We start from the raw sequence: 14,184 nt of genomic DNA, 5'->3' as shown, positions 1-14,184 counted from the left end.
TATTTGTTTGTTTTAATTCGTGTTATTTATTCGTGTATTCTGGTTTTTAATTCGTGTTATTTATTTGTAGCCTTGGAAGCTTTATATTCCAATTGGTGAGCCTTTTCCTGTTACTCATTGGACATCATACACTAATGTGGATATTTTATCAGTTTTACAGTCAAAGTTGAGTGATGTCCAGCTTCGGATGTTTAGTGAAAGTTATTTTGGCTATTTCCTTGATTTACCTCGAGTTGCAATCGAGGCACAACTAATTCGTTCTTTAATGTTTCGGGAGTTGGTTCAAGATAAATGTGATCAATTTTATGTAAAATTGAATGACGAATGTGTTTTACGTTTGGGTCTTCAGGAATTTGGTGTTGTAAGTGGTTTAAACTGTTGTGGAAATGAACATGTTGAGGGTAACTTTAGTGGACCCAATAGGTTGGTGGATACTACTATTTTTCTGGTTTTGAAGCGGTGTCAAAAAAGTCGCTTATTAATTATTTTGAGAAGAAGAAATGGCAGTTTGATGAAGACGCAGTTAAGATTGTAATTATTTATTTCATAAATACATTTCTAATGTCCACTCAGGCTTAGAAGACATTTATAAGTAAACGTGATTTCCATCTTGTCGAGAGTGGTGAGTATGTGTCCTTTCCCTCGGGTAAGATTGCGTTTCGAGCTTTAATGAAGTCGGTGAGGGACAGGTTGAGGGGAAAGTTTGAATTTTATAGGATTGGTGAATTTTCTCTTGCACTACAGGTGTTGTTCTATGAATGTTGCATTGTAGTTGATAAAAAGTTTGTTGTTCGCGTTGGAGATCATACACCATGTATATTGAATTGGGAAATGACACACGCCAACGCGCGAGGACCTCTCTACTGGTTTTTTCAACAGCACAGGGAATCAGGTACCAACTTTTATGTATTGATGGGTTATACATATATGATACACTGCAATTTATTGTGATACATCAAATATACAGTTTTTATACATCTTTGATACATCTAGGACTGAAACACTTTTTGTTACATTTGTAGTTTAAAAATAGTTCTCCTACAACTGAAGAGCTAAGGAGATTTACTTTGCCTGTTGAAGTTAACGACGAGTATCAGAAATATTTGATATCACGTAACATGGGAAAACTTCATATTGATGATAGCGATGATTTTGTCACGCCACCCCCGAAACAGATTAAGGAGCATGTCTCACCAAAAAAGCATTGGGTGTCCAACCTGTTGATTATGACCATGAGTTGCAGAAGTTGAAAGTTGATGTTAAAGTCCTTCATGGAATACGTTTCTGATAAATTCAAGGAAGTCTTTGAGTTGATAAATTCCAAGGTATGTGTTTCTTTTCCATTGTACATTTCCTTTTATTATTTTAGTTAACTTACTGTATCCTTTTTTTTAAAAAAATAGTTTGGTGCAAGCGAAGACAAATATGGTGCACATCCAGAGAAAGACACCAGCAGTCGTCAAGACAATAATGATTTTGTGAGCAATATGGAGTTTGGTGGCAATGAAGATGTTGACATGGATGGTTGTAAGGTGTGTTTAGTTGTGCATTCTGCACTTTTCCTTTTTCTTTTCTTTGTTGTTTTTTGATAATTCGATTCTTTTTTATAAAAAATAGGTCGGTGGAAGTGAAGGCAAAGATGTTCCACATTCTCAAGGAGATACCAATGCGCATCATCGTAACAACACTATGCTCGATGCAACAGATCAGTTAGGTGTCAATATCATGGAAGAACTTTCTGGTGTGAAAGTTAACATGTTCGTTGCTAAAGTAACTTTCACACCATATGTAGTGCATGCTAGCGCTATTGGTGAGACTGCAGATGAGGCGACAGGGGAGATGGAGGCAGAATCTGAGAAAGAAAAGGTTCCCGAATCTTAGACTGTCGTTGTTTGTCTGACTTCAAGTGTTGATGAGGCGGCAGGGGAGATGAAGGAACAACTTGAGAAAGAGGTTCCAGTATCTCAGATTATTCTGTACCAGCCTGAATTACTTCCTGAAGTTTCGCCGCAAATGAAAAAAAGAAAGAGATGTCCTGCAAAGGCCATGCAGTCTCTGTTTATTACTATATTAGATTCAGGATCCAATATTGGTGTTGTTGCAGCGAAAGAAAAAAAGCAAATTTATGTTGTTAAGCATCCTTTTCAAAGCAAAATCGAAATTGGCGTTAACAGCTCTTTGTTAAATGTATTTCATGCGTGGATCAAAGAAGGGAAGTCCAGAAAGAAGTATGTTTCCAACTTCTGAGTTTTGTTCAGTTTTATATTTTAATATATTGTTATTTGTAGCATTATTTTATATCAAATCATTATATCTCTTTTGTGTATATCTATTATCGGGAATGAAATTTACCCTAACCATGTTAGTGAACTCAATCCTGCTTATGATCTTGGTGTATATCATGTTGAAGACAAAAAATGGTTTTACACTTTGGCATATAATTGTCACGCCCCAAAACTGAGGAGCGCAACCGGCGCTCAACTGAGTGAACCCGACCGAGCAAGCCTGTTAGATTTTATTCTACCCAAACTCATTCACGAATGGAGATATACATATTTTCATTAATTAGACGAAAATGTGTTCATGTCTACAATACCAATTCATTTCCAATAGTTTCATCATTTTTAAATTCTCAAATGGACAAGTAATACAACCACAACATAACATAATTTGTCTTTCTTCAGCACCAATATACAACCCATACTATGTCTACGGAGCCTCTATAGATAAAGAAGAGTACAATGATAATGCCGGCAACAAGGCTCCGGCTATACCTCAAACCGTATACACAAAGTACAAAAGATACATGACCCCGAAATGAAGTGGGGCTCACCAAGTCAGCTAGGAAGAAGGTGTACTGCTATCACTGATCAATATCTCCTGTTGTGGAACCACCTGCATCCATTTAAAGATGCAGCGCCCCCGACAAAAGGGATGTTAGTACCGTCGAATAGCACTAGTATGTATAACTAAACAGCCTCTCAATAGAATGACAAATAATACAAACAAGATTATCATAAATATCAATGAAAGCCTTAATTAACATCAAACCTCAATTTAGGATCAAGACAATATTCAAATTAATTTCCATATCTCACATTGGGAGATTTTTAGTATCGATATACCATTGTTCACAATACCATTATTCACAAAACCAGTACCACCGTACTCTTAGCACGGAGTCCAATCACGACCCGATCGGCTAGGCCATCTCATTAGAGACATCAACCACAATTTCTCTCAATATCAATACCATCGTCTTTAACACGGAGTCCGATCACGACCCGATCGGCTAGGTTATCCATTAGGGACATCGGCCACAATCACAATTTCAATTACAATTTCCAGCACAATCACCACCATGTGTGCGGCATGATGTCCGATCACGACACGATCGGCTAGGCTGTCTTATTTGAGACATCAACCTTTTTATATCAGTCATCGCATTTCGTATTACTTTCACACCTTTTCATTTCATTGGCACTAATGGCCATTATTATAAGATCATTCTTGGCACGTTGACTATATTCAGTATTTCATGCTCACCTTATCAATTTCAAATATCATTATCATCATCAACAACACATACAATTCAAATCAAGGTGTATAATACACATGTGAGCAATTTTAGAGTCTAAGGCACATAGAGATATTTCACAAAATTTGGCATAATAACCTTCATTTGAACTTGACTTAAAGTCGAAATATTATTAATGCACAACCCGTATTTTTAACACATCCTCAATTGGTAACATAACATGAATAAAGCATTTAGGATAACATGAATAAAGCATTTAGGATAACATGAATATCGTGGGATTCAATTCTAAGAGAAGAGTTTAGCCAACATACCTCACTTGAGCTTTCTTAATTCTAAAACATTCCGGAATTCTTAGCAACTTCAATCTATTGTAGAAATATAACAAATTGAATCAAAATTTGGAAGATGAACATGGTTCTAGCTCACTTGAGCATTTTATCAAACACTAGGTGTGCATAAGGTTTCAATATCCTTTTTATGAAGGATTCCATCATCTCACAACCCAATCTTTACCATTTTTAGCTCAACAATCTTCCTACACCCTTTGATATCACATGCATGTAAAATAATCAACTCTCATGCCCAAAAATTATCTTGCTAATTACCCATTTTTAGATGATTTCGAAATTAGGATTAAGGGTGTAGAATCTTACCTCTAGAATGAAGACCTAGTGAGCTTCCCTTCTTAATCTTCCAAAACTTGAGCAAAAATTGAAGAAAAATTATTGAAGAACACATTCTCACTCTAGGGCACTCTCTCTCTCTCTCTAAAATATCAGATTATGTCTCAAAAATGGCCCAAAGAGTGTATTTAACGAAATAGGGTCGGGTTTTAAAAACCCAAAAATGGAGCTCCGGAACAGTTCTGCAGTCGCATATGCGACCGCATAATGGATATGCGGACCGCATATCGGTCGCATAATTGCTGATAAAATGATCAAAAAAGTTGTCTGTGTATGCGGTCCGCATAACTGTTATGCGATCGCATAATGCACCGCATAACATTTATGTGGTCGCATAGTCGACCGCATAATTGCTTTCAACTGACCCAATTAACTGCCTCACTCTGCGGCCATTATGCGGTCCACAGAGTGATTCTGCGGTCGCATAATGGATCGCAAAAATGCACATTTCTGCCAAAAACTTTCTTTTACTCTCCGGTGCATTGTTCAACCCAAAAAGTCCGAGCCGCGGCGATTTTTCCTCAAACATGTAAGCCTAGTCTGGCACCATGAAACATTATTTTCTTTGCATTCTCCCCCGCTTAGGATTATTCGTCCTCGAATGAGGGTAAAAATCCATCATTAGCATCTTATGCAACTCAGTTTGTTTCATACCATATTCGAGCAGCCCCAAATTTGACTAACTCCCAAGATTTCCAAATATTTCGCCAGATTTTTCCTTGTAACTAGGCCTATCCACCTGTTAGAGAGCCCCAGAAACACATCCTAACAATATATACGTATGTCAACGACGTAACATAATACAAAACAATACCAACTGTGACCTCACAAGCAATTATATTACCAGCACGGAACCCCCTTAACATCAAATGTACAAATCATACATAATTTATAGAAAGCAACTCTTAGAATTTTTCATAGATCACAACTTTATAAATACATTGTCATTCAAACAAATAAGGATACTTTTTCTTCATTTCTTTCTCGGCCTCCCAAGTAGCCTCTTCAACCTGTTGGTTTCACCACAACACTTTCACTAAGGCAATTTTTTTATTTCTCAATTTTCGGACTTGCCGATCAATAATAGAAATCAGAATCTCTTCGTAAGTCAATCTTTCATTTACCTCAATAGTTTCGACCGGAACAATGAGTGTCGGATCTCCAACTACTTTCTTCAACATAGACACATGAAACACCGGGTGTACTAATGGCATCTCAGGTGGTAGCTCAAGCTTGTACGCTACCTCACCGATCCTCTGAATGACTTTGTACGATCCGACATACCTCAGACTCAATTTCCCTTTCTTACCAAACCGCATTATCCCCTTCATGGGGGAAATTTTCAAGAACACCCAATCATCTTCTTTACACTCCAAATCCCTACGACGAATATCCGAATAGGATTTTTGATGACTCTGAGCAGTTTTCAACCACTCCTTAATGACTTTAACTTTTTTCATAGCCTGATGCACAAGGTCTGGCCCTATCAAATCTGCTTTCCCAATTTCGAACCACCCAATGGGAGATCTGCATCTCCTACCATATAAAACCTCAAACGGTGCCATTTGAATGCTAGCATGATAGCTATTGTTATATGCAAATTCTATGAGTGGTAAATGATCATCCCAGCTACCTTTGAAGTCTAGAACACAAGCACGCAACATATCCTCAAGCGTCTGAATAGTCTGCTCTGCCTGCCGTCAGTCTGCGGGTGAAAGGTTGTATTAAGATTCACTTGAATACCCAAACCTTGCTGAAATTTCTTCCAAAAATTAGCAGTGAATCGTGCTCCCCGATTAGAAATGATGGAAACTGGGGTGCCATGCAACCTGACTATTTCTTTGATATACAACTGAGCATACTGCTCCGCTGTGTCGGTAGACTTAATCGGCAAAAAGTGTGCTGATTTCATGAGTCGATCCACAATCACCCAAAATTGAGTCAAACTTGTGCGGAGTGCGCGGTAATCCTACCACAAAGTCCATATTAATCATTTCCCACTTTCACATTGAAATTTCTATGTTCTGTGCCAACCCACTGGGCCTTTGGTGTTCGGCCTTCACTTGCTGACAATTTGGACACCTTGCCACAAAATCTGCCACATTACTCTTCATATCATTCCACCAATAGACTTCTTTAAGATCATGATACATTTTCGTAGAACCTGGGTGCACAGAATACCTAGAAGTGTGAGCTTCAGTCATAATTCTTTCCCGGAGACCATCCACATTTGGAACACACAGTCGCCCTTGGTACCTTAGTGTACCATCATCCATGCCAAGAGAAAAGGCCATGGTCTTATGTTTATGAATCCTCTCTTTCAACTGCACCAACAATGGATCGTTGTATTGCTTCTCTTTGACTTCCACAACAAGCGATGATTCAGCCCTATTTTGCACAATTACCCCTCCTTCACTATAGTCCGTAAGACGAACTCCCAAACTAGCCAATCGGTGAACTTCTTTAGCCAATGGACTTTGATATGCCTCCAAGTGTGCTAAGCTACACATAGATTTTCGGCTGAGAGCATCCGCCACAACATTAGCCTTCCTTGGATGGTATAAAATATCAATGTCATAATCCTTGAGTAATTCAAGCCATCTTCTCTGCCTCAGATTCAATTCCTTCTATTTGAAAATATATTGAAGGCTCTTATGGTACGTGAATATATCCACATGGACCCCATATAAATAATGACGCCAAATTTTCAATGCAAATACCACCGCCGCAAGTTCTAAATCATGTGTTGGATAGTTCTTTTCATGATCCTTTAGTTGCCTAGAAGCATAAGCTATCACCTTTCCATGTTGCATTAATACACACCCAAGCCCGATTCTTGAAGCATCACAATATACCACAAATCCATTTATACCCTCTGGTAAAGTCAACACCGATGCTGTAGTCAATCTTGCTTTCAATTCTTGGAAACTCTTTTCACAAACATCTGACCATTGGAACTTAATTGCCTTATGCGTCAATTTAGTCAATGGAGAGGAAAAAGTAGAAAACCCCTCCACAAACTTTCTGTAATACCCAGTTAAGCCTAAGAAACAGCGAATCTCTGTTGGAGTTATAGGCCTCGACCAATTCTTCACAGCTGCAATTTTTTGAGGATCAACCTCAATTCCTTCATTAGAGAAAACATGTCCCAAAAATATGACCGACTCGAGCCAAAATTCACATTTTGAAAACTTTGCATATAATTTGTGCTGATGCAGGGTTTGCAGAACTACCCTGAGATAATCGGCATGGTCTTCTCGACTTTGTGAATATACGAGAATATCGTTAATAAACACTATCACAAAGGAGATAAGGAATGGCTTAAAAACTCGATTCATAAGATCCATGAAGGCTGCTGGGGCATTTGTTAGCCCAAAAGACATCACCAGAAATTCAAAATGCCCATATCGAGTCCTAAAAGTTGTTTTCGGAATATCCCGCTCCCTGATCTTCAATTGGTGATATCCGGATCGTAAATCAATTTTGGAGAAGTACCTAGCACCTTGCAATTAGTCAAACAAGTCATCTATCCTTGGCAGTGGGTACTTATTTTTTATTGTTACCTCATTAAGCTGCCGATAGTCAATACACATTCTCAGTGACCCATCTTTCTTTCTTACAAAAAGGACCGGTGCGTCCCAAGGCGACAAACTTGGCGGGATGAAACCCTTTTTCTAACAAATCTCTTAATTGTTCCTTTAGCTCCTTCAATTCTGCCGGTGCCATTCTGTAGGGTGGAATAGATATAGGATGTGTGTCTGGTATCACATCAATCCCAAAATCAATCTCCCTATCTGGTGGGATCCTAGGGAGTTCATCCGGAAAAACTCCCTAAAATTCATTCACAACAGGCACAGACTCAAGTGTAGGTGCCTCAGCATCGGTGTCCGTAACCTGGACCAAATGGTAAATACATCCCTTGTTGATCATTTTTGTGGCCTTTAGGTAAGAAATAAACCTACCCTTCGGCACTACATCATCGCCTTTCCACTCAATAACTAGCTCATTTGGAAATTCGAACCTAACAGTTCTGGTTTGGCAATCAAACTTGCCAAAACATGAATAAAGCCAATCCATCCCCATTATCACATAAAAATCGACCATTCTCAATTCAATAAGATCGGCCACGGTGCCCCGACCACTCAACATGACAACACAATCCCTATAAACCCGCGCGGCCAAAATAAACTCACCAACCGGAGTAGATACAGAGAACGACTCATAAAGCTGTTCTGGTTCTATCCCAAATTCCATAGCAATATAAGGTGTGACATATGACAAAGTGGAACCGGGATCAATAAAAGCATATACATCATGATATTGGACGGTTAATATACCTGTGACAACATCTAGAGAAGCCTCTGAATTCTGGCGACCCCTCATAGCATAGAAACGACCAGATCCTCCCAAACTTTGTGCTCCACCCCTAGCTGCACCATGCCCTGCGGGTGTTGGAGTGCCTCGAGCTGGAGGAGGTGTTGTGGATGTAGTAGCTACAGAATTGGCTGGTTGTGCCATGCCCTTGCCCGTACCCTGGCGGGACGAACGACAATCCCTTTGAATGTGACCCCTTAATCCGCATCCGTAGCATATGGGTAAGTCCATGTAGCATATTCCTAGGTGCATCTTTCCACACCTAGGGCATGGGGGCTTCCTCTGCTGCTGGAATCTACCAACATGATGACCCTGCTGATTGGATCCCCTATTGCCCTGACTGGGCTTGAAACGACTCCACTGCTACGGCTGACTAGGCCCTGATAGCGGTGCACTAGCCGAATACTGAGCAAAGGACTGTGATGGCCCTAACGACCCTCCTCTGAATGATGACTTGCCACCACTTGAAGAACCACCAAAGTTGCCCGTAGATTGGGCCTTATTACCCTCTCGCTCCATTCTGTTCCTTAATTTATGGGTCTCTATGGCTTAAGCGAATGCCACCATCTTTCCATAGTTCATATCAGAATTCAAGGCAGTTGTAGCAGCCTCATTAATTACCAAGGGACTAAGGCTCTGTACAAATCGGCAAACTCTAGCCTCCATAGTGGGCAACATGTAAATGACATATTTAGACAGGTACGCGAATCTCATATGGTAATCCCACGCACTCAGACTACCTTGCCTCAAGTTCTCAAACTCAGCAGCACGGGCTGTCTTAGTCTCGGCAGGCAAGAAATGATCAATGAAGGCATCGGCAAATTCACCCCACCTTGCCGGAGAGCTTCCTTCTCCACGGGACTCCTCCCATAGTTCAAACCAAGAATATGCCACCTCTTTCAGGCGGTAGGAGGCCAATTCCACTGCCTCTGTCTCAGTAGCATGCATGACTCGGAGAGTCTTGTGCATCTCATCAATGAAATCCTGGGGATCTTTCTCTAAGTTAGTACCCGTAAACACTGGAGGATCCAACTGGAGAAACTTGTTCACCCTGGAACCAGTAGAATCCCCTGGCTGACTGGAAGAAGTGGGTGCAACATTTGACCTCTGGGTTTGGGAAGCCACTATTTGAGCCAACATCTATATGGCTCCCCTAAGATCAATATCAGAAACACCAGAATCGGAAGCTGGAACTGGAGGTGGAACTGGTATATCAGTTGGAGGGACCGTTGTACCCTCAGTAGGTATAGGGACAGGTACAATCTGATCAGTTATAGTAGAGTCAGGAAGTGTAGTAGCTGGAGGAATATTCTCACTCCTCGGGTGCTCACCCACATCATCAATTATAGGATCAACTGTCACTCCTGGAGTGACATTGGCTCTTTGGCCAGTTCTTGCCTTCTTCTTAGGTGCCATGTACTGAAAATTAGAGCAACTCAGGAGTTAAAGAAGGAACAATCTTACAACTAGCTTTATCGCACAATCAAGGACATGAAAGAAGGGTATTATTCCTAAATGCCCATGTAGCATCCTAATTATAGATGTGGTCGACAACACACCGATAATAAGGACTCTACTAGACACGGCTCCGAGACATCCTAGGACACTTTAAAACCTTAGGCTCTGATATCAATTTTGTCATGCCCCAAAATCGAGGAGCACGTTCGGCGCTCAACCGAGTGAACCCAACCGAGCAAGCCTGTTAGTTTTCATTCTACCCAAACTCATTCACGAATGGAGATATACATATTTTCATTAATTAGACGAAAATGTGTTCATGTCTACAATACCAATTCATTTTCAATAGTTTCATCATTTTTAAAGTCTCAAATGGACAAGTAATACAACTACAACATAACATAGTTTGTCTTTCCCCAGCACCAATACACAACCCACACTATGTCTACGGAGCATCTATAGATAAAGAAGAGTACAATGATAATGCCGGCAACAAGGCCCCGGGTATACCTCAAACCGTATACACAAAGTACGAAAGATATATGACCCCGAAATGAAGTGGGGCTCACCAAGTCAGCTGGGAAGAAGGTGTACTGCTATCACTGATCAATATCTCTTACTGTGGAACCACCTGCATCTATTTAAAGATGCAGCGCCCAAGGCAAAAGGGACGTTAGTACCGTCGAATAGCACTAGTATGTATAACTAAACAGCCTCTCAATAGAATGACAAATAATACAAACAAGATTATCATAATATCAATGAAAGCCTTAATTAACATCAAACCTCAATTTAGGATCAATACAGTGTTCAAATTAATTTTCATATCTCACATTGGGAGATTTTTAGTATCGATATACCATTGTCCACAATACCATTATTCACAAAACCAGTACCAACGTACTCTTAGTACGGAGTACGATCACGACCCGATCGGCTAAGCCATCTCATTAGAGACATCAACTACAATTTCTCTCAATATCAATACCACCTTCTTTAACACGGAGTCCGATCACGACCCGGTCGGCTAGGTTATCCATTAGGGACATCGGCCACAATCACAATTTTAATTACAATTTCCAGCACAATCACCACCATGTGTGCGGCATGGTGTCCGATCACGGCCCGATCGGCTAGGCTGTCTTATTTGAGACATCAACCTTTTTATATCAGTCATCGCATTTCGTATTGCTTTCACACCTTTTCATTTCATTGGCACTAATGGCCGTTATTATAAGATCATTCTTGGCACGTTGGCCATATTCAGTATTTCATGCTCACCTTATCAATTTCAAATATCATTATCATCATCAACAACACATACAATTCAAATCAAGGTGTGTAATACACATGTGAGCAATTTTAGAGTCTAAGGCACATAGAGATATTTCACAAAATTTGGCATAATAGCCTTCATTTGAACTTGACTTAAAGTCGAAACATTATTAATGCACAACCCGTATTTTTAACACATTCTCAATTGGTAACATAACATAAATAAAACATTTAGGATGCTTGTTGAATATATATATATATATATATATATATCTTTCAATCCAATCTTACTCGGAATGGCCAGTCTCATAATGAATCACTCAAGACTTACATAATTAACATGAATATCGTGGGATTCAATTCCAAGAGAAGAGTTTAGCCAACATACCTCACTTGAGCTTCCTTAACTCTAAAATATTTCGGAATTCTTAGCAGCTTCAATCTATTGTAGAAATATAACAAATTGAATCAAAATTTGGAAGATGAACATGGTTCTAGCTCGCGTGAGCATTTTATCAAACACTAGGTGTGCATAAGATTTCAATGTCTTTTTTATGAAAGATTCCATCATCTCACAACCCAGTCTTTACCATTTTTAGCTCAACAATCTTCCTACACCCTTTGATATCACATGCATGTAAAATAAATAACTCTCATGCCCAAATATTATCTTGCTAATTACCCATTTTTAGATGATTTCGAAATTAGGGTTTAGGGTGTAGAATCTTACCTCTAGGATGAAGACCTAGTGAGTTTCCCTTCTTAATCTTCCAAAACTTGAGCAAGAATTGAAGAAAAATTATTGAAGAATACCTTCTCACTCTAGGGCACTCTCTTTCAGTCTAAAATATCAGATTATGTCTCAAAAATGGCCCAAAGAGTGTATTTAATGAAATAGGATCGGGTTTTAAAAACCCAAAAATGGAGCTCCGAAACAGTTCTGCAGTCGCATATGCGACCGCATAATGGATATGCGGACCGTATATCGGTCGCATAATTGCTGATAAAATGATCAAAAAAGTTGTCTGTGTATGCGGCCCGCATAACATTTATGTGATCGCATAATGCACCGCATAACATTTATGCGGTCGCATAATGCACCGCATAACATTTATGCGGTCGCATAGTCGACCGCATAATTAATTCCAACTGACCCAATTAACTGCCTCACTCTGCGGCCATTATGCGGTCCGCAGAGTGATTCTGCGGTCGCATAATGGACCGCAGAAATGCACATTTCTGCCAAAAATTTTCTTTTACTTTCCAGTGCATTGTTCAACCCAAAAAGTTAGAGCCAAGACTCGCAAGCTTGCCGCAAATAATTTCTACAATCCTCAAACACGTAAGCCTAGTCCTGCACCATGAAACATTATTTTCTTTGCATATTTTACCGCGCTTTACACTTAAGTACTTCAAAAATTTTCGGGGTGTTACAATAATGGTCAGCCTTTGGATGACTCGATATATAAGAAGTTACTTTTACAGTTTTTTTAAATTTTAGCCAGTGTACACGTGATCAGGCCTCTTAAGTTAGAACAGATTATTAATTTATATCTTTCCTTGCACAAAAGAAGTAGTGAGCATTCATTTTTCTTTGTTTTCTGTGCATTTGGTTTGAAAAGATGTAGCTGCTTAAAGCTTACGAGCCTCCAGTGATTAATTATTTGTTATGTTTTGTTTCATCACATTGATATTTTGTTCTATTATTTGAGGAAGAGTGGAAAGTATGATAAAGGCCTACCTGTAACATTCACCACCACAGATTGATACTTCAACGAGAAAATTAATGAGTTGTGGCATTATTGATACATATGGAGATAGTGAAGTGTGCAATCCGAAACATGTCATTACAGAATATATTCAGGGGTATGTCTTGGATGCCAATATTCCATGGCACATTGTCGAGCACGTCTTAATGCCAATTAATATTACGGAACAATGGCATTGGATAATGGTTGTGATGTCCTTCAAGGATAGGTGCATTTATGTGTATGACTCTATGCGCAGTGGAGCTGCTCATCAAACCAAAGTTCATAACACAATGTGCAAGTATTATGTGTTGCTTTCTCATTATTTCATGCACGCGCAATTCTATTTAAATAAAAAAGATATCAATTAGCGCACTGGTGTCTACAAATCAAAGGATTTGATTACCCCTTTTGATGTAAAACTGGTTGAAGGACTGCCTCAACAAGTCGAAGCTTATGAATTTATTTAAACACAATCTGTTCTGTTTTTAAATTCTGCAGTTTGATAATTGTTGTTATTTTGATTTTTGTAGTGATTGCGATGTATTTGCGGCATAATTTGCCGAGTATTTCATTGAGGGCAAGACGCCTCCTAAAAAATTCATTGCTTATGCATACCGACGTAGATTTGGTGCTCTCTTATGGGATTATGCTAGAAAGAAGATGAAACTGAATGCGCAAAGTGATGATGAGATTATTGGTCGACAGAATAAGTCGCGGAAGCGGAAGAAGTAGTTAACTTGTCATTGTTGTAGGATGAACTCAATAATTTCGTTTTGTATTGTATTCTGTTATATTGTCATTGTTGTAAAACAGATGAGATTTGTTTGTGTTTGAATTTTATGAATACTTTTAAGATTTGTACGGCAAATGAGATGTCTGCTCTGTTATAAAGGTTTAATGAGTTTTAGTGCAATATTGGAGTGTTGCAGTTTAGTTTATTTTGGTATTTTCTCCCTTGATTTTGTGTTGTGAATTCAAGATATGAAAAATATACAGTAGTTTGTGATACACTGTCTCTTCCAGATACACGCATGATACACATATGATACATATGTGATACATATATGATACACACATGATACATAGATGATACGGTCGTTTG

At 39.2% G+C, this 14,184-nt stretch overlaps 1 protein-coding gene across 1 annotated transcript; it reads right to left on the bottom strand.

Annotated features, from left to right (window-relative positions):
- Positions 1-6,334: 6,334 nt before the first annotated feature.
- On the bottom strand, positions 6,335-8,742 carry LOC138904956 (uncharacterized mitochondrial protein AtMg00860-like). The gene is made up of 3 exons (XM_070193452.1): positions 8,562-8,742; positions 7,023-7,519; positions 6,335-6,388 (listed from the first exon to the last, which is right to left on the bottom strand). The coding sequence occupies exons 1-3, from the start codon at positions 8,740-8,742 to the stop codon at positions 6,335-6,337; spliced, it is 732 nt and encodes a 243-aa protein (XP_070049553.1).
- Between the last annotated feature and the right edge of the window lie 5,442 nt (positions 8,743-14,184).

The sequence above is a fragment of the Nicotiana tomentosiformis genome, chromosome 2, assembly GCF_000390325.3.
Source record: "Nicotiana tomentosiformis chromosome 2, ASM39032v3, whole genome shotgun sequence".
Taxonomy (NCBI): domain Eukaryota; kingdom Viridiplantae; phylum Streptophyta; class Magnoliopsida; order Solanales; family Solanaceae; genus Nicotiana; species Nicotiana tomentosiformis.
Note: the sequence above shows the minus strand (reverse complement) of the source record. Positions and strands in the feature narration are given on the sequence as shown.